Raw genomic sequence first — 22,887 nt, 5'->3', positions numbered from 1 at the left:
ACATTTCTGAACGCGTAGGTGTGTCATAGTTAATTCAATCGCACACTCCTACCACGTGGTCAGGTCGGAAATAATCACATGTGGCACCGGTAAACCTACTTCCCCTTTGATAGTAAGGTTATTTGATAATAAAGTATAGATAGACTGTATGTATGCATAGAACATCGGAACATATCAACCCCAATCTATCTATATATATATAGTATACGCTTCTCTACAATCGCCCTTCCGTATCTACACGAGTGTTTATGCCAAAGGGGCAGGTGCATCAGTTTCCTTAGGTTTAGGTCGAGGGTCAATCTTCCTGCTTGGATCTTGGAAGTAGGCGAGTTTCTCATCCGTAACTTCAGCTCGATTCTACAATAAGCGCAGATACAACATCAGCTTCTCTTGATCTCTCTGAGAGTATCCACCAGGAGCTGTCAAAGACGGACTGACCTTTTGGAACTCGGCAACAACTTCTTGGAGCTTCTCAATACAAGCAGCTTTCATTTCACTAGTACTGAGTGTTCCAGCTCGGTATTCCTAAATGATCCATAAGTCAGCATTCTTTCGAGTAGTAGGGGTTGCGAAACATACCTTATCCAATCGTTCCATCTTCTCGTCACTGTCTTCGAAGAAACTCAAATATTGGTAAGCGATATCCACATCTGGATTACCACCATTTGCCTTGTGTTCTTCCTGCGTAGCACCTCCGCCTGAGAAAGCATGAGATTTAATTTTCTTAGCTATCTTCTTAGCGTCGTCAGTCATGAAGATTGCTGTGTTTTCCTTTGAGGCTGACATCTTGGTACCGGCACCTTGGAGAGCGGGAAGGAATTTAGAGTGGAGTAAAGCAGGTTTTTTGTATTGCAATCTGTCGGCAGCATCTCGAGTCAGGAGGAACTATTGTAAAATAGGATCGTCAGCTCAGTGAGGGAACTCCGCGACCTATAGCCAACCCACATAAGGATCTTGGTCGATGGCACAAGGGATCAAAGCTGGAATATCATCTCGTGTACCGAAGATTTGAGGGAAAGAGTTGGAGAATGATGGAGTTGCTTGTACGGCGGCGAAATGGAACATTCCAATGTTGTCGCTGATTTGACAACGTCAGCTAGTGAGTCACGCATTCGAGAGCGCCTTGTTAGACTTACGAGTCACTGAATCCGAATACATTTCGACTTTGACTTTGGGTGATTGTCTTAGCCATGAGAACCACGTTTTCGTAGAAAGCACCGCTAAAATGAGAGGTATTAATCAGCACGATTACGCTCGACAGCAGCAGCTCATGTCTCATGGGCGGGGAACTCACCCGACATTAGCCAAATCAGAGAAGATAAATGTTTTCTCCGGTATGAAACCACATGCGATGATGTCCTTGATGTTATCTTGACCCATCTTCTTGTAATGCCTCAACAAATCGAGGGGTTTCTTTCCCTTTATCTTCTTCATCAACTCGGCTTGTTTTTTGACATCTCTTTCGAGTAGGTACTTCTCGTCATCTAATTGATGTAAGAGTCAGTGTCCACGCTGGTACTGATTAACGATTAACGTACCAGTTACTTGAATGACCAAAGGAACGTTGAACACTCGTTGAAGATAACTGTAAAAACACATGATTACCTCTTTGTCGATTTTTATTTCCTCACGGGCAAGCGGCTGGACTCACGCTGTGAACATGAAGGGGATCAGATGACCCATATGCATAGAATCACTCGAAGGACCTCGACCGGTATAAAGGTAGAATGGTTGACCTTTCTCATATCGGTCAAGTATCAAGTTGAAATCACTGATTGAGATGTTGATATCAGCTCATTCTGGCATAGTCGAGCCGGTGGAAGCTGATCAAGATACATACCGATGAGAATAGAAAGTTCCCCTTCGCAACAATGGGTGAGGTTTTTGCCCTGTCAATCTTTCAAATCTATCTAATAATTCCTGAGAAATGATTGATGCTCCAAATCGTTTGGTGAGTTTGTCGTAGTCACTATAGTGTGGAGATCGGTTTCGTCAGCTTTATTACTACGTGTCGTTTCACAGCTGATTAACATAGGATCGACCACTCACATTCCTAAATCCTTTCCTTCGGCGTCAACTTCTCCTTCAACATCAAAAGGAGTAACTTTTTGTTCTTTAGCTACAGCTTGACTTTTCGATGATGAGGGTTCAGGTGCTTCTGGGATAGTAGGGGTTCTTGGGAGTGCTGCATCACTACATTACATGTCAAACAGTGTAAGCCGTCTTTTCTTTTCTCATGGGCTCAGATTTTATATACGAAATAATCATGAGTCATAACGCAATCTTACTCACGCTCTTGATGTATGTCTACTATGAGTCATTCTTTTTGGTTCTTTTACAGCTTCAGGGATTTCATCTTCTAATTTAATTTTATCCCAATCTTCTGCACTAACTCCATTATTACCTTCTTTTGCTGCATTTGATTCACCTTCATTTGGTCCAAATATTCTTTCAGGTTGAGGTAATTTCATTGCTGAAAGTTCTGTTGAAAGTTGTTCAGAAATACTTTCTGATCTAAATTTTCTTCTTGCAGCAGTTAAAGCTTCAGGTTCAGGTCCAGAAATATCTCCTGTATCTTCATTTCCATTTGAACTTGTTGGTGAAAATACAGAAGATATAGCACTTAATAATCCTCCTCCTATACCACCTGAAGAAGAAGTATTACCTACTTCTTGTTGTTGTGGATTTTGAATTTCTTTTTCTTTAGTAGGAATTGAAAGTTTTAATCCTGATGGAGCTGGGAAATCCATTTTGGAAAATTCCGTAGCGATTGATCCTGGAGTCATTGCTCCTGATTTTGAAGGTTTATTAGGTGTTTCCAAAGACATCTTGGTTTCCTTCAATGAAGAAGTGAAATTCGATTTTGGTATAAAAAGTTTTGATGTATTTGAAAAAGCCTTATAACTTGTTTTTGTGAGACGCATAAAGATACAAGGGAAAAAACATTCACTATTCAACAAGGGAAAGAAGGTTTAAAACGTTGATAAGTTGACATGATTCGAGAGTGAATGAAATGATTAACGCGATTAAGGTAGAAAGTGAGAATGACGTGGATTATTTTAATCACTTAGAAGTAATAGATAAGAGTTAGTATCAACGCGTTCAATCGTACAATCGTACAATCAACGTGTTCCTGATAAAGTTGCCGACTCGGACGTGGATGAATAGTTACGGTAATGAAATTCATGAACAAAGAGACATCATACTTCAATATCAGCACATACACTTATCGAGACAGCTGTCACTAGTGACCGACGAACGCACACCATCAGCAAGTCAAGCGAATCTCGACGGCGGAACAGTTCGATTTCAGCAAAATGTTTTCCAACGAGATAGCTCGTCTAAAGACGTTAGGAGTCCAAGGGGTATGTTCTTCGCTCTTCGAACTCAATGAACAGGTTTTCTCTCTCATTAGAATATGTAAGCTGACCTGAGCTGCGATTCTATTCTTATCTTTATCATCGTATACATCCGAATCCTACAACAACACCAAAATCGTTTTGATCACATAGCTCCTATTCCAAGCCTTAAATCTCCTAACAGTCATTTCATCAGGTCTAATGATGTGGAAAGGATTATGTTTATTTACAAATTCGGAATCACCTATAGTAGTTGTTCTTTCGTGAGCTTATATTTTGTAGCCATTATGATGCTTCACTAGCTGATTATTTTCTGATTTGTGTAGAGGTTCAATGGAACCTGCTTTTTACAGAGGAGATATATTATTCTTAACAAATCCTGCTGATGTGCCTTACGAGATTGGAGATATAACGGTTTACAAAATGTGAGTGTGATACTATAGCAAATATGGAAACTTGTCACAGATCTTCGTGAACCCTGGAGCTATAGAATACCTTGTCCGATCTCTTTTTTCCAGATCCTAGATTCACAAGGAGTGCAGATGATCTACGCGCGGAACTCCCGCCTGTATACTTGGTAACACTTTCAGTACTAACTCTTTGTTCTCTTAGACCCGGCGCAGATATACCGATAGTACATAGAGTGATAGAATCCCACATTTCGTGAGCTAGCCCTTTGTCTTCCAAACGGAACTTCAGCTCATATTCGTTTCTTTAATAGGAACACAACTCAACTGTTACTAACCAAAGGAGATAATAATCCGGGGGATGATATAACTTTATATAACGGTATAGAGTGGATAGAAAGAAAACACATTATAGGGAAAGTGAGAGGGTATGTTTTTTTAGCTGTTCTATTTTCAAAGTTGATCAAAGCAAAGCTGATTCATCAATTCAGCTTTCTGCCGTATGTAGGATATGTGACAATTGCAATGGTACGTCGGCTAATAATTCGCTACCGTTTCCGGTCGTTAAAGCTGATTTTGATGGCGATGATGTTAGAACGATTTCCCACAATTAAAATACGCTTTATTAGGTTGTGTAGGATTAGTCATGTTAATACAACAAGAAACATAAGAGCAGATTTGAGAGGTATTTGTACATACATATGCATGTTATTTAAACTATTCCATGCGATTTGCCCTTATATGATAAATATAAGTGATCAACTATGATTGCAATTGCAACTGTTGCCACTGCCACCTGTAATAAGCTTATGTCGCGTGTCAAAACGTTATTACATGAAGCACCGCGACAAAGTCAAGATTGTTGACAAGAACATGACTTTAATTCTCATATTTCATCTCACTTTTTCTCACGTTGTCTTCAGATCAAGCCTTGGTCCAGTGGGCAGAAAATCGGGAAATAGCTTCAACAGGTCCGTATTCCGACTAATCTGACGACGATCCAAGAAGAATCTACCATCTTGGCAACCTTCACTTCGATTTGCAGATCAAAATTCCCCTTTTATCCTAAAAAACAATTTACCATTTCTCATCAGGTTTGCAATTCACCAAATAGGCATAATCAAAAATGCCAAGGTTAGTTTATCTGTCGAACGTAGAGATTAAAGGATTACAAGCTGACAATCTTATGTTTTTCCAATGAATTAGCGCATCAGATCAAACGTTAGAAAATCAGAATGAGGAAGAATTAAATTCGTTACATAGTAAAATCAAATCATTAAGATCTGTAAGTGATTATCAATATCATCCAAAATATCCAATTTCCCCATTCCGCATTATCCATATGATGATGGCTTTTGCTGCTTCAGTACGCCATATACTTGCCCTTTATCGAAACATTGCTCATACTTTGTATACTTCAATTAGGTGACTATAGATATTCTAGATGATGCGAATAGACAGAATGATCAAGTGAGTTCATCTGCTCCGTTCAAACAAGCTCATAGAAATGTATAAGCTGAATTTTCGCTTTGTAGCTCGATAGGACTGTATGTTATTCCTTCCTATACCGTACTCCTTTCTCTTCCTCTCCCTTTTAATCATTCAAGTAGCGATCTGTACTCTTCGCCGACTTAATTCTCCCTCAAATTCGCCATACTTTCTCATGTACTTGATCTTCTTCTACTCTACATCCTATATACACTCTACAAGCCTCAGCTCCAACATTGCTATCATAAACTAACACCCTTCTTTAGACCAACTCATTCACTTCTTTCGCTTCTTCCCTCTTTTCAACTTCTCGTCATCATAATCGAACAATGGCATCAACTTCAACATTAAGACAATATAGAACAATCGCATATATAGTAGGAGCGATTGTAGTCTTATGGTTAATTTTGAAAATATGGAGAAGTGGTCCAAGTGTTACACCTGTTCATGGTGGATTAGAACCTGAGTATTAATTGAATTGATCAGGTAGGAAAAGTTAGCAATAGGCTAGTGTCAAAGGTAATGGGATTTATGGAAAGATATGAACCTGAAAATCTAGATTTGTCCCAATTGAGGATAAACGAGTAGTAGGAGAAATAATGATCTATGTTTTTTTGTTGTATATTGTCAAATTACCAATACCTGATTATTATGTATATGCATCAGACATTTCATCTTATAAAGACTTATCATTCATAGGCTATGTCGATATGTGTATATATCATAATAGTCTGGAACATGTTGATGGTTATGTATTTTGGGGTTAATGATCTGTGCGATTTAATTGAAGATTCGTCGCCCGCCGGTATAGCGGGAAATAAAACATCCGAGAATGACATTCGCATACATTTTAACCATCAAAGAAAGGGTTATTAAGTTTAGTTTTTATTCTCATTTTTATACATGTAATAATGTAGATTCAAATTCCAGAATCATTAACAAAGGATCCTCTTGGCTAATATTGAAATATATTATCAAATTTGAAAAATTCATATACGAAATAAAATATAAAAAATATGTTCAAAGAGAAACGTCAAAATGGGTCAAAAACAAAATCATGATCAAGAAATTCAAAAAGAAAATAATCACAAAAGTTCAACATCCTCTTTTCATTTAAATAAAGTAAATGATAGTTTATTAAAAGACATTAAAGAAGTTCAAGATATATCTGATCAATCAAATTATAAAATGGGTAAATCTAAAAGTTTTTCTAATTTAGCTGTGAGTTTCATCATTTTTATTTTTAATAAAGTTAACGGCATTTTTATAAAAGTGGAGGATGTCCACTTTGATATTTTTATTAATTTGCTTTTTTAATATAGGAAGTTTTTGGATTTAATTATAATTATAGTAGATCTTCAAGTAGGAATAATGAAATTTTGTCAAGACCAAAATCAATTGTAAATTTAGAAAGAACATCATGTAAGTGATCATTTTTTCACTTATTCATTCGTTTCATCATAATTATGATTTTTATACTTACGTATAATCCCTCTTAAGCTCATACCAAACGACACGTTATACCTGAACATTTACCTACTCAAATTATAATTCGAATTCTTACTTACTGTTGTAATGATACTTTATATAATTGTTTAACAGTTTCAAGACTTTTATTCAATTTATCTGGTCGAATTTTATATAATCATATAATATTTGATTCACCTAAAGATATGTTTGAAAAACTGAAAGATTCTACAATTTTATATGAAAACATAACTGGTAAAATAACTGTAGGACGTAAAAAATTTAAAGATAGATTACTTAAACATACAGAAGAAGTAACACTTCATTCACATGGTGATGATAATTGTAATGAAGAAGAAGAAGAAGAAAAAAATGAAAAATTATCATTATTTTTAGAAAATAAAAATCATCAAAGATCTTCTTCTTCTTCTTGTTCAAATTCATTTAACTATAAATCAAAATCAAGAACTAATACACTTATTGAAATTCCTATAAATTGTCCAAATGTTTCTTTAAATGAAATTATGCCACGTTTAAAAATTTTAAGAATAATTTTAGCAGATGAATTTGATTATCATCTTTTATTTTGTCCTAAATTTAATTCACCTTGTCCTTTATTAAAAAATTTAAAAATTGAAAAATTAATTATAATTGGTGCGAGATCACCTTTAGTTGTGTTACCAAATTCATTCCCTTCAACAATAACTTTCACGACTCCTAATTCTCCTCCTATTCAACTTAATTCTAATAAAAAAATTAAATCAACAGGTGGATTACCAATAGGTTTAAAAGAATTAACAATAATTTTACCAACAGGTAGATCATATGATTTAAAAGATTATGAAGGTTTTGAAAATATTTTTAATAATAATAATAATCATTCATTAAATTCAATTAAAAAAATTTCAATTATTTTTTTAACTAATAATAAAAGAAATTTATGGCAAATTGCATTTTATAATTCAAGAGATATTAAATATTTAAATTCTTTTTCAAGTTTAATTGAAGATTTAATTAAAATTATAATTTCTTTACCTTTAAATTCATCTAATTTAAATTTAAATTTAAATATAATTGGAATTGAAAATTTTGATGGAGAATTATTTAATATGGGTATAGGAATTATGAAAAAAGGTAAAGAAAATTTAAAAAATTTTATAATTGAAAAAATTAAAAATCAACTTTATATTAAATTAGTTAAAAAAAATAAACAAAATCAAATTAATGAAATTTTTAATAAAATTAATTTTATAAATTTAGATGATTGGTTAGAAAATGATGGTAATAAAGAATTAGGTGATAATGGATTTAAAGAATTAGCTAAAGAAGGTTGGAGAGAATTTCGTTAATAATACTTAAAATTTTGATATCAATTTGATTTGTTTACTTTGATATCTTTAATTTATTCGAGGAGAAGCGAGAAGATAGATTTTGTATAAACGTGTATAGATAATATGGACAATTGAATTTAACGAATAGCATGGACTTTAATGAAAATCGTAAATTTAGATGTATGATTTAGCTACTCCATCCTGTCAGTCTATCATGACCTCAATAAGGAACTGTCAGTATCGCCACGACAGTCCACTCCGGGAGCCGGTCAATTATTGTACTGTGTCGATAAGATGAACATGGATAACTTGGCATACGGTAAACTATCTTCCCAAACACAAATCTCTGACTAATGCATATGACAGCCTTATTAGTCTTGTGGTCTTTCCTTCCATTTGAGCTGATCTTTCTCTCTTCTTTTCTGCTAGTAATGATTATCAGGTCTGAACTTCTCCTTGTCAATCCATCCATCAACTTCTTTGGATGTCAAGAAGTCTTGCCAATCTCCTTGATTCAAATATTGTTCCATAGTGAGATACTTGATATTATCAGAAATAAACTTAGCTTTTGCCCTTAGCACATCTTCTCTCGAATCTCTGGTACCGGGTTGTATGTAGATCCCCCAAGCTTGGAATGCTAACGACGTTCTGATGTGTTCTTCTGTTTGTTCCCGCAAACTCTTTCCAGGATCACTATCACGACACAGCTCTTGCAGAGGTCCTGAGTTGACAATGAGTACCTGCACTCCATTTCGAAGGCTGGATATCGCGGATGCGAGGTTCCGCACGGTTCGATATGCTACACTCAGGATCTTCCAGCGTCTGTCGTTGTAAGGTGTTGATCTCCAGTCGTCAGATGGCTTATCAGTCCAGAAAATCCGAGTAAATCTCTTGAGCTTTGCCATCTTTGGTAGTTGCGGAATTCCTGCTCCGTTTGGTATTTCAGTCGGACTTATGAATATAAGCTCTTCCACATCCTCGAAAATTTTAGGCGGCACTGTCTCGGGGAGACCGAAACGGAGAACATCTGCATTTCGAATGATGAGGCGTCTGGGTGTGATAGCTTCGAGTAATTCGCAGTGCCTGTAGCCCCTCTTCCCTCTACACAATTGCATGGTTCTTCCGAGATATGAGGGAGTGATCGTTAAAGTTATGAGTTTGGGCATAATGAGCACCATTCCTTCACACTCTGTTGCTTCATGATATCCTACAGTAAGGGCCTCTGTGTTTTTGAGCAGATGAGTCTTCAGGGAGGTGGTTTTGGAGCTGCCAGCTCCAACAGCTGCCGGCACTCCTTGTTGGAAGAGAGTGATCTTTCGATACAAAACCGGTTGAGCGATGGAAAGAAATTGCTTAGACACCAGACAACATGAGAAGAGTGTATGCTGGTCGTTGACTAATTGTTGAAAGACATTGAAGAGGATATCATTGGGCATAAATGGGATGCTGATTTTCTTTGTCGAATCAATCTGATAAGTAGATTCACAAGTAAAATGAGCTGACGTGACATATGTCTTGTAACGATAGAAAGGAGTAGCTAGTAATACTTACTGTAGTCTTTACCTGTGTGGATTGCATCTTGTGTGGAAGACAAAGTATGGTGAAATATAAGAAGTGGGATGACAGACGTCAACATATGAGTAGTTGAGACGGAGAGAAATGGAAAAAAAAGAGGAAGATCAACGATGTGTATGCACTGTGATGTGTCATGTCCACATGAGTGTATTTTTCAGCACGATTATCCTGACCATGGGTCTGTGCGTTACCCCACGTCAACTCCATAGTAAATAATGCGATTCATGCAACAACCAGAACGGCGATGCATGGTAATTAGCAGGTGATGGATAGACAATCCGAAACTCTATTGAGATCTATGCATATTAAAGATTGACATTAGCCCTTAAAACAGCAATGCGATACATAGTCGAATCATACTACTGGCTCATTTGCCACTTCAACACATAAAGCGCATATTAAAAAATATTTTTATGGGAGAGGCCACCCAACCGCCCATACGTCACTGGTAAGATACAAAGGCCATAGTATACTAAGCCAGGACATACCCTCAACCCTATCCCATTGTCGTCAAGTCGCCGAATTACGAAATCATTTTGATATTTGTAATATATATACAGTACTGTTGTCAAATCGATGGCCTGGTACCGGTGGCAATGGGTATAGATTCTTATTCGGCCAGCGCTAGCCTTTCAGATTATCTATTCCCAGCCAATCTCTTAATGCTCATCATTCTTAATGTGTTATGGTCATTGCGGATTGCGGCGTTACAACAGAGCACGATTTTTGGCGGAGTTAGATAGGAGTGGGGAACCTGGGGTATTGTCTCAGAACAAGCTTTAATCCTTCAATCCATATATCGTTGTTCGTTATATATACAAAGTCAAGAATGAAACGGTGCGTCACATTCTAAGTATTGTGTTGAAAAGCTTCTTCGCATCTGTAGGAAAGTGTACGCAGCGGAGGGAAAGGAGGGGAATGATACAAGGTGGGTGGCTTATAATCAAGGCTCAGCATACCCATGAATTTCTTGACGTTGCGAGTACTCTCGGTCCGTCCATGAGCATGCAGTGTAAGTCTATGCGCATCATGAACCGACATTGGATGCTAGAATAATGCATTCCGAATTGTATCAGGAGAGACAATCGCCATATACAGCGATCGAGCTGACTTTAAATGATATACAGTATACGATAGACGGTCGTTATGGCTATAAACGTTTTACAAAACTGCCGATACCTATTCATTGGTTTTGACTAACCATTTCAGATTTTTGATCGCTCATTTGAGGAGCTGTGGACAGCATATTTGGTGAGAGCAATTATAACATCTTGTGTATTTTTGACATTAAGACCTGGATTAGAAGGAGTTTTACCGAAAACTTTACAATATTTTTCCAATTCTGGATCTTGATCCATTTCATAAGGTACAGATAATTGTAATTTATCTTTCAAATTTTGATCTAAAATATCTAAAATGGTTAATGCATCATAAATGATAAGATTTGACTTATTTCCTAAAACTTTTTTATAGTCTTTGAAATATTCTTCATAATCATCCATAGTTACTTGATCATTGGATTTCTCACCATACTTTTTTTTGAATTCATTAGCAATTTCGGAAATTTTTTCATCAGGTAAAGTAGTTTTATATTTAAGAAACATTTCAGTAGTGAAAAAAGATTTACTAAAAGTACCTTTAGGATTTAAAGTATTCCAAAATTGATGAGCATCTACACTTTCTCTAAGTTCATTTATAATTTTTATACCTTTATTTGATTCTTTTGATAATTCAATTAAAAATGATCCATTCATTGAACATGCAATAGCAGAATTTTTAGTCCAACAATTAATTGGTATTTTATTTTCTTTAATATATTTTAAAACTTTTTTTGAACTATTAATATTATAATACATATTTCTTGCATTTTCATTAGGAACTAATGAATTATTTTCATATTTTATACCACCTTGATTGATAATTTTTAAAGTATTTTCTTTAAATTTATTCGCCCTATTTGAATCTTGGAGATATGTATCTAATGTTTGTAATCCAGTCGTAATGACTCTTATGACTTTTTTACCCGATTCTTTCGCTTGATCAAAAATATCAGAGCATAGTTGTAAATGATCACGTCTTTCAGTATCACCAATTTTAGAGGTATCTAATTTTGTTAATAATTGATGATATCGTTGCCAATTTGTATTTTCACTATTTGACATCATTACATCTCTTCTCTTATTTGTAATTTCCAAACGTTCCTTATCCCAATCATTTGGATCATACTCTTCTGTTCCTTCTACAACCGGTACATCGTTTAAACCAAACGAATTCAATAAACCTTTAACAAAGTGAACATTCTCTTTTCGGTTGATGCCAGTAACATTTACACCCTTGAGTTTAGTGTAATCTAGCTTATGAAGAGCAGAAGCAATTGTTAAAGCTATTGGATCATCATAGTCTGACATTTTACATGTTCCAGCATCAGTATCAAGGGTAAACCAAGAAGCATCCACGCCACGAACACGTTGTGCGTTAACATGATCAGAGATAGAGTCGATGATGACCCGAGAACCCGGGTCAAGCTTAGAAAGGGCTGTTGAGTGAATACTGGTTGTAAGTTCGAGAAACAAAGAATCTTTCATCAGTCATTTGTTGTCTCCATGGGCCAATAAGATATATAACATACGAGCTTGTGGACATATTCATCGATATCATATATAGTTATAATTGGGAACTTGTTGAAAGTTTGAAAGATAGGCTACTCTTGAATAACAGTTTTTAGGTAGCAGAATGATTTAACTTGAAATGGAAGTCAAGCATATACAGTATACTACATGAAAGCGATAACTCAGCTGACAAAGGTAATTTGCAGAGGTGATTCAAATGCAGACAATACGGTGGGAGAGGTCCTTTGTCTTCGTAGATTGCCCCGACGTTTATTCTCCCTCAAACACATGAAGGGATTATGACATGACCGAATTGGACTGTTTCAGCCTTTCATATCCTTTGTCGAATGAATCCTGGCTTCTTCGGGCTTAAATTGGTGTCATAGGCTAGAACGAGATTCAGAACCCCATACTGGGAATGAAAATTGAGTCAGCAGTTTCTCTTGGCTAAATTGGCTACATGACGTATGCTGGACTCAATGGTTTTTGCAAAGCAGTGTCCAAGCCATAAAATGATGCATGAGTCAATACAAAAGGAAAAGAGCAGATGTAGCAATAAAGGATAACAACCTGTAGATCTGAGTCACTGTATAACTACTCCTCTTCCTGCGAACTTTACATGGTGATCAAGCCTTTGGATTTCAACTCTTGGCCTCGATCAGCTATTATACCAAAAGATTAACGGACAAATCAGTAATTTTCTGTCAAATGGCGGTATAAGGAGATGATGACTTACTTATTGTCCAGGTAAATCCGAGCTTCTTATACAGGTCTAAGAGTAATATGAGATCAATTGATTTGTTTCATGGTTAAAAAGTGAAGGCTTACCCAAATCTGCTCTGTAATCATGTCCATCCAGCGAATCACCTTCAAGTAAGATCGCATCATGAGTTTGAGGGGGTTTGCTAGATTATGTTGATTGTATAATTTCATCAATCCCTCTTTCTTTCATAATAGTTGATTGAAAAATACTGTAACTTACTCAATCTTGAACAGATAATGAGAAAATTGATTTTCCAATTTCCAAGGAACTTTGAAATCGCCAATATCGAATCTAGAGAAAAACCAGGTGTTCAGCCACAATAGAAGTGCGTTTATAGGTATATATCCATATTCATATTGGAAAAAGAGCTTTAACATAACCTAAACTTACTGAAATTCTTTATTATCGTACACCCATAGATCACCTAAAGATGCGAAGAAACCAATACTTTTCCTTGGACATTCTGATGAAGTTGCATATTCAAGTAAATCTTGCATATATCCACCTGGAGCTCTCAAACCAATTTCGAGGGCAATCACGTTAGGATGATGTGACCAAGCCTAAGAAGTTTCAGAAGAAAAAGCGAATTGGGTTCAATGACTCTCAATCGTTATACGTATAGGTAAGGTCATAATACTCACTTTTATGGATTCTAATGCTATATGGTAATATCGTCAAAGTATTCAGTCAGCAGATTTCTCTTGTGATTGAGAGTATCCTTTGGAAAACGAACAATACTTACGATTATCTACTTGTCTAGTGGGCCAAGGTTCGTACACCGGAATGTAAATTGGATTCCCAATTTTCGTTGCCTCCTAATCCATTCATGCAAATCAGTACTGTTTATCGAGATTTGCAATTTAAAAATGAAATTGGATTGAGCAGAACCACTTACTTTCCACCAAGAGCAGAACCACTTACTTTCCACCAAGGTTGTTCTTCAAGTTCTTTAGGATAGCCATACATATGTACAAAAACTTTCCAAACGCACCATTCTGGCAAAGAGAGTTCAGCAGATGTGTATCTTCATGTAGCATGATGAAATGCGATACAAGAAAAAAAATTGACTTACCCAAAGCTGGTACACCTGAAGCATTTCTTCGATCTTTCATAATTTCGCGTAAAAAAGGCATAACTTCTTTGACTTTGCTAAATAATTACATTCACATACCGTCATTCACTTCACGGCATACAGTATACTAATAAACGCAAAGAGAGTGTAACTTACATGTCCATGAAAATTACAATATCAAGCTTTTGTTCTTCTATAAAATCTAACCTATAATTTTCGTTTATTATTAGTCCTATTGATTCAATTTGATAAGTTAGAGTTTACCTACATCGATGCAAAATCAAGAACACCTTCTTCGCTACGTAGTAAATTATTGAAATATCAGCCATAAAATCTTTTCAAAGTGTTTAAACTCGTTATATGTATATTTGACTTACCAGATTGTTCCATGTTCTTCTTTTAATATTAAATGCTCAATACATCCTTTCCAAGGTGTTTGTTCAATTAAAGGACTATAGCCTTTACCAGTAAATGGAGAATAAATTTCTGAAATGAACACAATTTCAAAGAATTAGATTTCCGCCACTGGATTGTCAAAATGTTTACATACCTGATTTTTGTAGATGTTCAGCTATATTTGTTGTTCTTCCAAGTGTTGGATCGTGAAATAAAACTACAATTATTATCAGAAAGAAGACAATTCCCAATGAGTTTGTAATCAGTTGGCGGTTCATTTTAAAATACACTAACCAGGTACATTATCTGATGTTAATCTAATATCAATTTCTACGCAAATCACATTTTGTTCAACAGCTTTTTGGATTGAACTTCGACTCTGAAAACATAAGAATTGGTATCAGAATTAGAAAGTCATTATATGTAGGAGTTCAAAGATAATTACGTTCTCAGGAATACCTTCCCACCTAATTCCTCTATGAGCAGATAATAAAAAGTCCCCCTTCTTAGGATATTTGATTCTATTTACGAATTCTTTCACATCTCTCTTTCCCACTTGGATCATTTCATCAGAGGGATTCGGCTTGTCTTGTGAATTGATTGTCATACTGCTTGATTTTAATTCCAAGGAAAATTTATTAGGTTATCGAGTGAAGATGATCGTTGTTGAAATTACAACCAATGATACGAGGGACTAAGAAGGTTTATTTATATATCCTGCCTTACATCTATGTTCATCAGCTCTCATTCTCTTCTACGATCTTCGACCCAACAGGTTGAAAGGATCAGTGTCAACTCCTTCAAAGAAACGATCCATAGTTTCAGAGGTCCTTTCATGAATTTTTTCACCGATACAATACAAGTCTTTTACTATGTTGCGTCACAATCATCGTCATCTCACTCATGTCACGTTCATTACTCTTTTGACCACCATCAACTATGACGACACGAAGCGGAAAAGGAGGGAGACGGTGACGATGAAGAGTGTAATTGTTTGCGAAATTCGACTGCCACTTTCACTGCAGTCCGTGTAAGGCTATTTTCGTTCCACAATATCCGCTATTATACTGTCAAAATGCTTTAGCTAATCAATATGTGTAAGTGCATGAATAACAAAGCTAGCGGGGTATATACGAGATACAATTTGAACTATGATGATTGATAATTCCTTTTCGGTCCGATGTCCTGCGGGGATCTTTGACTTGCTATCGATCTGCTTTTCCTCGATACTAATCCCTTTCCGAGCCAACTTATTTTGTTTTTTCCGATTCAATAGCTAATTTTTGCTTCTTCAATTCCTCGCTATACCATTCAGTCCACCTTTTCATTCCTTCATCTAATCCCACGATAGGATGATATCCTAAAAGTCTTCTAGCTTTTTCAATATCATAAAATCTTTGTTGAGTAGCTTGACTAACTCTGAATCTTGTAAAACCAGGTTCTTTTCCTGTAAATTGTGAAAACATTTCTGCTAAAGTAGCTAATAATAATCCAATTATAGTAGGTAAAACTATTGTATAAGGTGGAATATGTCCAAGTTGTTTCCAAATTGTTCTTGCAAAATCCCAAAAATAAATTGGTTCACCATTTGTAATAAAATATGCTTGTCCTGCAATTGATATACCTTGACCTTCTTCACCATTTTCATCTTTTGAAGATTCATTTGAAAATTGATCCATTTTATTTCTTAATACAGGTCTTAAATCACTTTCATCAACTTGACCTTTTTCAAATTTTTCTGCTAATTTTAAATCTTCTTCAGTTGGATTTGGATTAGGTCCAATTGGTTTTGATGATGAAGTTGGTATTTTATGTTTACCCAGAGAAATATCAATACTTGAAATTGGATCTCTAAGTAATGAATAAGGATAAATTGAATCTAATTTATCAGCAGCAAGAAGATGAGCATATGCAACATTTCCAACATATGTAAAATCTCCTAAATTTAAATTATCTCCAATTTGCCATTTAGTTTGACCATTTTTGATTACACCGTAAAATCCATTAATCATTTGTCTATCACCTGGACCAAATATTCCAGCAGGTCTAATTGCACAAGTTAATAATCCTCCAACACCATTAGCTTCTAATACCATTTTTTCAGCTGCTACTTTAGTTTCATTATAAGCGTCTAAAGGTGTAGCAGGATAATCTACCCTTTCATCTACATCGGTTATATCTTCTATACCTGAATATATTACTCCGCCGGATGATGTGTATACGAGCTTGTCAACTGTCGATTCAGGTTGTTGACATGCATCAAGCAATGTACGTGTACCTTCTACGTTGACTTTTTCGTATATTGCTCGACCCATTCCGTGGGCTGGTGACGCTGTATGAATAACAACTGATGCTTTGGACTGAATTTACAATCGATTAGCTTGTTCACTGGTACTGCAAGCAGACAGAGCAATGTGAATTTGATCTCACCTTGTATAAAGCGTTTTGTACATCTTCAGGTTTGGATAAATCACCAATGAAGAAGGTAACATTACTGCCAACCGTCAAGCCCATCAACTTATGTTCACTTATACAAAGTGAACGATGAACAAAAAGAACTGACCTGTCAAAATGCCTTTGGACTATGTCAAATACCGACACTTGAGTTTCTCCTCTAGCAAGTAATTGTTCAACGATATGTCGACCTAAGAATCCACATCCTCCTACTACTAAATATGATTCGGATGACATGGCGGGAGACTTGGCAGGTGGAAAGTCGGAATTGAGGTAATGTCTATGCGTCCAAAGACACTAGTGATGAGCAAGGGTGAAAGCTTATCTAATTCGGTAGCTATGATTGATGAAATAATCTTATACCCTTCTATCGTCACAAGCAGATTGTTCAATGAATTATGTTTGAGGATGTTAATGTTAATAGGGGGAACATGATACGAGTGAAAGCGGGCGCGGACCGGGGGACAAGAAGAGCTTTAAAAGAAAGCCACGTACTTGAGAATTGATAACGCGAGACCACTTTGCTTCCTTTCCGACGGGTTTGTATTTAGAATTGAGATATTTCGAGCGCTAGTTTATGAACAGCTTGCTGCAGCTGTAAGAGACGGATTTTCAATCCTTTGTCTGTAGCGTTCTCTTTGCTTGTCATAACACTTGTCTTTCGGCAGACTCAATCGAGCAACACCGTCAAGGGTGATTGTCTAGCAGGTTTGGCCAGAATCTTGCAAAATACTCGCAAGGGAGGAAAAGACGCTCTGGTCAAGATGATGTGCATCAAGCATGTTCTGCTTTACTTCTTTCTTCTGCCTATACCAGTGAGCCAGTCGTCCATTCAAGCTGTAGTACAAAGCATACCCTTACGACAAAGTGACTTGATCACCTTGACTCTGATTACTGATATTTCATTAACCACCCCGCAGGCAGCTTCACCGATATTCATATTGCTGTTTACGGCTGCAGCATTTATAGCTATCAAGCCTTGTGGATACTGTTTATCACTTGTCAGTTTTTCCCCTTTCCCAATTAGCTCAATCGGAAGCTGAAAGTCCCTTTTGATCTTTATATAGCTTGCAATTCTTTTCTTATCAAGTTCTCCTCATTCTCCTTTTCTTCATCCCTCCCTCGACTCACAGGCTTCCTCATCATCCCGTATTAATTCAACAAGCACAGTAATTTCATCTGCCAACTTACCACTAAATGCACCATTGCCGAATCGAACATGGATGAATTTAAATGGTGGACGATACTCTTCGCCCAATCTTGTAGGCTACGAAGAAATGAATAAAGCTATTTCCGCAACTTATTCAAATTCAACAAGACAAAACGCTCTCTGGAAAAAGATATTTGGTTGGGATTTGGGTCAATCATTTTATACTACCTCGAATAGGGTTATAACTGGAAATACCATTTTAGATAAAATAGTAGAACCTTATTTACCCCCTTCTCCGGAATCTTCAGCTATCATATCAATAGAGACGAATAAATGGAGAAAAAGGGAATTACCAAAAAACTATTTTGATATGAGCTGGAAAGGAATAGGATTTGTAGTTGATTTTGGTTTGAAAAGGTCTGAAGATGGGATTAAATGGGAAATTGAAGAAGTCATAGGCAAAGAATGGGTCAGATCTATACCTGATGCTCAAACAATTGAGGATATGTCGATAGGTATCGATGAAGAGAAAATCCAATCTCCTTTGCAGAATCAGGAAGCCGACCAAACGAGGAAAGGGAATTTTTGGGATAAAGTGCCAATATTGAGTAGCTATTGGTGATTGGCGAGTAGGCATGGACGTGACATGCATACTGTATATCTATACTTTAGGCTACTTGACAGAGTTACCAAATAACCATTGTTTCCACACAATGAATTCATAAATTTGCGTAAATGCAGTTCGAGTATATGTCACCTATAGTCTAAATATTGATGCTGCACACAGAGCCCTTACTTGAGCTCAACATGTCGATTTACGAACAATCGGAATGAACCATTTTGATCACTTTTCTGAACACAGCAGGTAGACAGTAAGAAGGCGGCAGAGTTCAGAATTTAAGAATGCGGGATATAGTGATACCAACAAGGCGCTAAAGCCTTTCTGACTCCATCGAAATTTGGTATCCGCTAAAATTCCGAGAGCTAAGATTTTTCAAGGAATATCGATACTCGTAAAACATGGGATGCTTATTCATGGTTACAAGCTCTTTTAAACTTCCTGCTTGTCTGTATGGATGACATGTTCTTGTATACACTTTCATATCCCTATGAAAGAACTAAATCTTTGCTTTATCCCCCCACACTTGCAGCCCCTCTATCCAACCACAGGCGTTTAAGTGACAATGACGTCTATCAAAGCGGGATAAGTTAAGGGGGCCCCTGAGTCCCTTATATAATTTCTCCCTAATAAGGTAATTTCAGGGTTTTTATAAAGTAATCACGGCCCCACCATCCCACCATTTTAAACAGATTGAGTAACTTATTGTATCGTCATCAAATTCCCAATTCCCTTGTCAATCTCAGGACTTCTGATACCTAAACTCAACTCCAATCAAAATAGCATCTTGATTTAACTTTGACTTGTACAACTAGTTGTTGCTTCTTCAAAGTCAATTGATCATATTTCCTCTAAGTCACGTCGTCAATATTAGATACGGGAATACACGAAGGTGAGTTGCGTTCGCTCTCGCACAATGGGTCTAGGGACATTGTCATGGTTTAGGGAGTACCAGGACATTGGAAATATGGACAATGGTACGAAGGCAGCCGTCAGAGTCTGTGCGAATGTTTGAGTGGATACCTTTGTCAAGTTGACTATGATCCTGTTCTTTGATCCGGTATCAGCTTAGTTTGGAGTTGGGTTGAACGTTGAACGATAACGTTGAACGATTTTAGCTGACATTCTCCCATTCTCATCTTCCTTTCAATTGACCAATCTGAATCTTACTACATGTCCTTGTCAACGTCCTTCTAGTTCTGGCGATTCTACCAAGTAAAATAAAAAATATCATATCACTTGTTCATAACTTTCCTCCCACAACTCATTTAAGATGGCTCGTTCGGTGCACTCCCCATTACTCTTTGAGTGTGCTTGGGAAGTAGCGAATAAAGTTGGAGGTATTTATACTGTTATCAAGACAAAAGTACCTGTAACCACTAAGGAATACGGAGACCGGTAAGTTCATCATTTTTAACATCACGGAGCGCTCATACTGATAAATCGCCTTGTAGAGCATGTTTGATTGGTCCATTGAGTTATAAGACCGCTCCCATGGAAGTTGAATCTGAGGAACCGTGAGTCGATTTTGTGAATACCGTATAGAAGGTCGAAATACAACTAATCATACCTGTACGATCTAGTGAACCCGGAACACCATTCGCTCTTACCCTTAAGTCCATGCAAGAAAGAGGTGTGAAGCTCATTTACGGTAGATGGTTGATTGAAGGTAATCCTAGAGTATTGCTTTTTGACACTGGATCATGTTACGACCGGTAAGTTCCCTTTAAAATGATCTATTTGTTTTGTTCCGTGACGGGGTGAAGAGCTGAGGTTATTCCCGCCCAATTGACAGGATGGATGAATGGAAGACCGATCTCTGGAATCTTGCCGGTATCCCTTCACCACCTAACGATCATGAAACTAATGAGACAATTGTATTCGGTTATATGGTAGCCTGGTTCTTGGGAGAAGTGAGTCAAGTCATTTTCATAGATCCTTCGGGTTCACTAAATCGGGTATTTGCAATAAATAGTTCTCCTCAAGAGAGACCAGTACAGCCATTATTGCTCATTTCCACGAATGGCAAGCTGGTTTAGCTATTCCATTATGTCGAAAGAGACACATCGACGTAACTACCATCTTCACCACTCACGCTACTTTGCTCGGTCGATATCTCTGTGCAGGAAGTGTAGATTTCTATAATAATTTGCAATACTTTGATGTGGACCATGAAGCGGGAAAGAGAGGTATCTATCACAGGTGAGCGATTATCCAACCGATAATGTCCGGAGGGGATTGCCAACTGAATGAGCCATTTTCCAATAGATACTGTATCGAAAGATCAGCTGCACACTGCGCAGACGTATTCACTACCGTATCTCATATTACCGCATTCGAATCTGAACATCTTCTTAAGCGAAAACCAGGTGAGCAAAACGCGCCGCCCTTTTCCCACTTAGCAAGCTGACAGTTTGACTTTAGATGGTGTTCTACCCAACGGTCTTAACGTTGTTAAATTTGCTGCTATGCACGAATTCCAAAATATGCACATGCAATCCAAGGAGAAAATCAACGATTTCATTCGAGGTCACTTCTACGGTCACTACGATTTCGACCTCGAGAACACCGTCTATATGTTCACTGCTGGACGATATGAGTTTAGAAATAAGGGTGTGGATATGTTCATTGAGTCCCTAGCTCGTGAGTAATTCGATTATATCAATTTCCCAGTACTGAATATATCGATACTCTCCAACTAGGATTGAATCACCGATTGAAAGAGATGGGATCCAAGACTACTGTAGTAGCTTTCATCATTATGCCTGCTGCCACCAACTCTTACACGATCGAGGCCCTCAAAGGTCAAGCTGTTACTGCCCAACTGAAAGAATGTGTTAAACAGATCACTGGTAGAATTGAAAAGAGAATCTTCGAGCATGCTGCTAGGTATTCAGGGTATGTCTGATGACGGGTAGAAGCCGCTGTTCCGATGAAGTAAAGCTAACGAAGCGTTCTGATAGTGAACATGGTACCGAAGTTCCCAATCCAGAAGATCTTCTTTCTAAGGAAGATGCTGTTGCACTCAAGCGAAGAGTCTTCGCTCTCAAGCGAAATTCACTTCCTCCTATTGTAACTCACAATATGGCCGATGACGCCAATGATCCCATCTTGAACCAATTTAGAAGAGTTTCGCTGTTCAACCAATCTTCCGACCGAGTCAAGGTCATCTTCCACCCTGAATTTTTGAACTCGAATAACCCTATATTAGGCTTGGACTACGAGGAATTCGTTAGAGGTTGTCATTTAGGTGTCTTCCCATCATACTGTATGTTAGCTGAGTGGTCTACCACCTATCGAGGGAAGAGCTGACTAGCTGTGTAAATCAATCATTTAGACGAACCCTTCGGTTATACACCAGCGGAATGTACAGTCATGGGTATTCCTAATGTCACTACCAACTTGTCAGGTTTCGGTTGTTTCATGGAGGATTTGCTGGAAACACCTGAAGTGAGTCAGCCGATGCTATATGGAATATTGGCGGTATTTTAGCTTATATTGCTGGATTATTTTAGGACTACGGTTGTTACATCGTTGATAGACGTGGACAAGGTGTAGATGATTCGGTCAACCAATTGACCAACCAATTACTCTCCTTCACCACTAAATCGCGAAGACAACGAATTAACCAACGAAATCGAACCGAACGATTGTCTGAATTACTTGATTGGAAATCGCTTGGTCTCGAATACGTTAAAGCTCGACAGTTGGCCCTCAGAAGAGCCTACCCAGATTCGTTCGACGATGACGAGCCTGATTTCACTGGTGTTCAACGAGTTGGCGCACCTTTATCTGCACCAGGTTCACCTAAAATGAGAACAGGGATGATGACTCCTGGTGATTTCGCTACTTTGACTGAGGAAATGGAACACCTTGGTACTCAAGATTACATGGGAGGCAAAAGTGAGTTGGCCCTCCTCGTAATACAAGAATGAGTACAAGATTCAACTAGGCTAATGTGTATTTTGTTTTTTTGTAGGTTGGCGAGGTATCAATGATGATGACGATGAAAATCACTACCCTTTCCCCCTCGTCATGAAACCTAGAAACAGATCTGATTCTTTGGCATCGGCTATCTCGGGTACAGCTACCCCATCTGGTGGAAGGAAATTATCTGAGAAGGATTTGGAAAAAGCAGATGCTGTTTTGAGTAGTATGGGACAAAACGGACTCAATGGTAACGGTAATGGTCATTGA

At 37.3% G+C, this 22,887-nt stretch overlaps 10 protein-coding genes across 10 annotated transcripts; 5 read left to right on the top strand and 5 right to left on the bottom strand.

Moving 5' to 3' along the window:
* Positions 1 to 246: 246 nt before the first annotated feature.
* Positions 247 to 2,828, bottom strand: I206_101823 (tryptophan-tRNA ligase; the record flags this gene model as incomplete). The annotated part of the gene is made up of 11 exons (XM_070202459.1): positions 247 to 357; positions 439 to 525; positions 580 to 885; positions 946 to 1,078; positions 1,137 to 1,220; positions 1,295 to 1,484; positions 1,539 to 1,585; positions 1,652 to 1,771; positions 1,841 to 1,969; positions 2,050 to 2,193; positions 2,293 to 2,828. 11 exons carry the CDS (start codon positions 2,826 to 2,828, stop codon positions 247 to 249), a joined length of 1,887 nt encoding a protein of 628 aa, XP_070058560.1.
* Positions 2,829 to 3,317: 489 nt separating this feature from the next.
* On the top strand, positions 3,318 to 4,436 carry I206_101822 (signal peptidase I; the record flags this gene model as incomplete). Its single annotated transcript, XM_019158782.1, has 7 exons — positions 3,318 to 3,365; positions 3,513 to 3,622; positions 3,686 to 3,784; positions 3,972 to 4,022; positions 4,081 to 4,194; positions 4,258 to 4,294; positions 4,362 to 4,436. The coding sequence occupies 7 exons, from the start codon at positions 3,318 to 3,320 to the stop codon at positions 4,434 to 4,436; spliced, it is 534 nt and encodes a 177-aa protein (XP_019008528.1).
* A 456-nt stretch (positions 4,437 to 4,892) lies between these two features.
* On the top strand, positions 4,893 to 5,727 carry I206_101821 (uncharacterized protein; the record flags this gene model as incomplete). The annotated part of the gene is made up of 4 exons (XM_070202458.1): positions 4,893 to 4,900; positions 4,973 to 5,051; positions 5,192 to 5,236; positions 5,521 to 5,727. 4 exons carry the CDS (start codon positions 4,893 to 4,895, stop codon positions 5,725 to 5,727), a joined length of 339 nt encoding a protein of 112 aa, XP_070058559.1.
* A 565-nt stretch (positions 5,728 to 6,292) lies between these two features.
* Positions 6,293 to 8,070, top strand: I206_101820 (uncharacterized protein; the record flags this gene model as incomplete). The annotated part of the gene is made up of 3 exons (XM_019158784.1): positions 6,293 to 6,475; positions 6,577 to 6,676; positions 6,755 to 8,070. The coding sequence occupies 3 exons, from the start codon at positions 6,293 to 6,295 to the stop codon at positions 8,068 to 8,070; spliced, it is 1,599 nt and encodes a 532-aa protein (XP_019008530.1).
* A 407-nt stretch (positions 8,071 to 8,477) lies between these two features.
* Positions 8,478 to 9,218, bottom strand: I206_101819 (uncharacterized protein; the record flags this gene model as incomplete). Its single annotated transcript, XM_019158785.1, has 1 exon — positions 8,478 to 9,218. One exon carries the CDS (start codon positions 9,216 to 9,218, stop codon positions 8,478 to 8,480), a length of 741 nt encoding a protein of 246 aa, XP_019008531.1.
* A 1,614-nt stretch (positions 9,219 to 10,832) lies between these two features.
* I206_101818 (uncharacterized protein) lies at positions 10,833 to 12,035 on the bottom strand (the record flags this gene model as incomplete). Its single annotated transcript, XM_019158786.1, has 1 exon — positions 10,833 to 12,035. The coding sequence occupies one exon, from the start codon at positions 12,033 to 12,035 to the stop codon at positions 10,833 to 10,835; it is 1,203 nt and encodes a 400-aa protein (XP_019008532.1).
* Positions 12,036 to 12,851: 816 nt separating this feature from the next.
* On the bottom strand, positions 12,852 to 15,074 carry I206_101817 (uncharacterized protein; the record flags this gene model as incomplete). Its single annotated transcript, XM_019158787.1, has 15 exons — positions 12,852 to 12,898; positions 12,973 to 13,008; positions 13,065 to 13,141; positions 13,219 to 13,290; positions 13,390 to 13,559; positions 13,641 to 13,657; positions 13,742 to 13,814; positions 13,921 to 13,994; positions 14,072 to 14,148; positions 14,228 to 14,278; positions 14,340 to 14,369; positions 14,449 to 14,557; positions 14,622 to 14,684; positions 14,762 to 14,846; positions 14,913 to 15,074. 15 exons carry the CDS (start codon positions 15,072 to 15,074, stop codon positions 12,852 to 12,854), a joined length of 1,143 nt encoding a protein of 380 aa, XP_019008533.1.
* A 643-nt stretch (positions 15,075 to 15,717) lies between these two features.
* Positions 15,718 to 17,158, bottom strand: I206_101816 (uncharacterized protein; the record flags this gene model as incomplete). The annotated part of the gene is made up of 3 exons (XM_019158788.1): positions 15,718 to 16,827; positions 16,898 to 16,961; positions 17,031 to 17,158. The coding sequence occupies 3 exons, from the start codon at positions 17,156 to 17,158 to the stop codon at positions 15,718 to 15,720; spliced, it is 1,302 nt and encodes a 433-aa protein (XP_019008534.1).
* A 527-nt stretch (positions 17,159 to 17,685) lies between these two features.
* Positions 17,686 to 18,693, top strand: I206_101815 (uncharacterized protein; the record flags this gene model as incomplete). Its single annotated transcript, XM_019158789.1, has 3 exons — positions 17,686 to 17,736; positions 17,842 to 17,922; positions 17,989 to 18,693. The coding sequence occupies 3 exons, from the start codon at positions 17,686 to 17,688 to the stop codon at positions 18,691 to 18,693; spliced, it is 837 nt and encodes a 278-aa protein (XP_019008535.1).
* A 1,270-nt stretch (positions 18,694 to 19,963) lies between these two features.
* On the top strand, positions 19,964 to 22,887 carry I206_101814 (uncharacterized protein; the record flags this gene model as incomplete). The annotated part of the gene is made up of 12 exons (XM_019158790.1): positions 19,964 to 20,088; positions 20,145 to 20,207; positions 20,274 to 20,405; positions 20,486 to 20,603; positions 20,666 to 20,892; positions 20,959 to 21,059; positions 21,115 to 21,333; positions 21,393 to 21,588; positions 21,654 to 21,958; positions 22,028 to 22,140; positions 22,206 to 22,593; positions 22,670 to 22,887. The coding sequence occupies 12 exons, from the start codon at positions 19,964 to 19,966 to the stop codon at positions 22,885 to 22,887; spliced, it is 2,205 nt and encodes a 734-aa protein (XP_019008536.1).

The sequence above is a fragment of the Kwoniella pini genome, chromosome 2 (assembly GCF_000512605.2).
Source record: "Kwoniella pini CBS 10737 chromosome 2, complete sequence".
In the NCBI taxonomy this organism is placed as follows: Eukaryota; Fungi; Basidiomycota; class Tremellomycetes; order Tremellales; family Cryptococcaceae; genus Kwoniella; species Kwoniella pini.
This window is presented reverse-complemented; position numbering and strand designations above follow the sequence as displayed.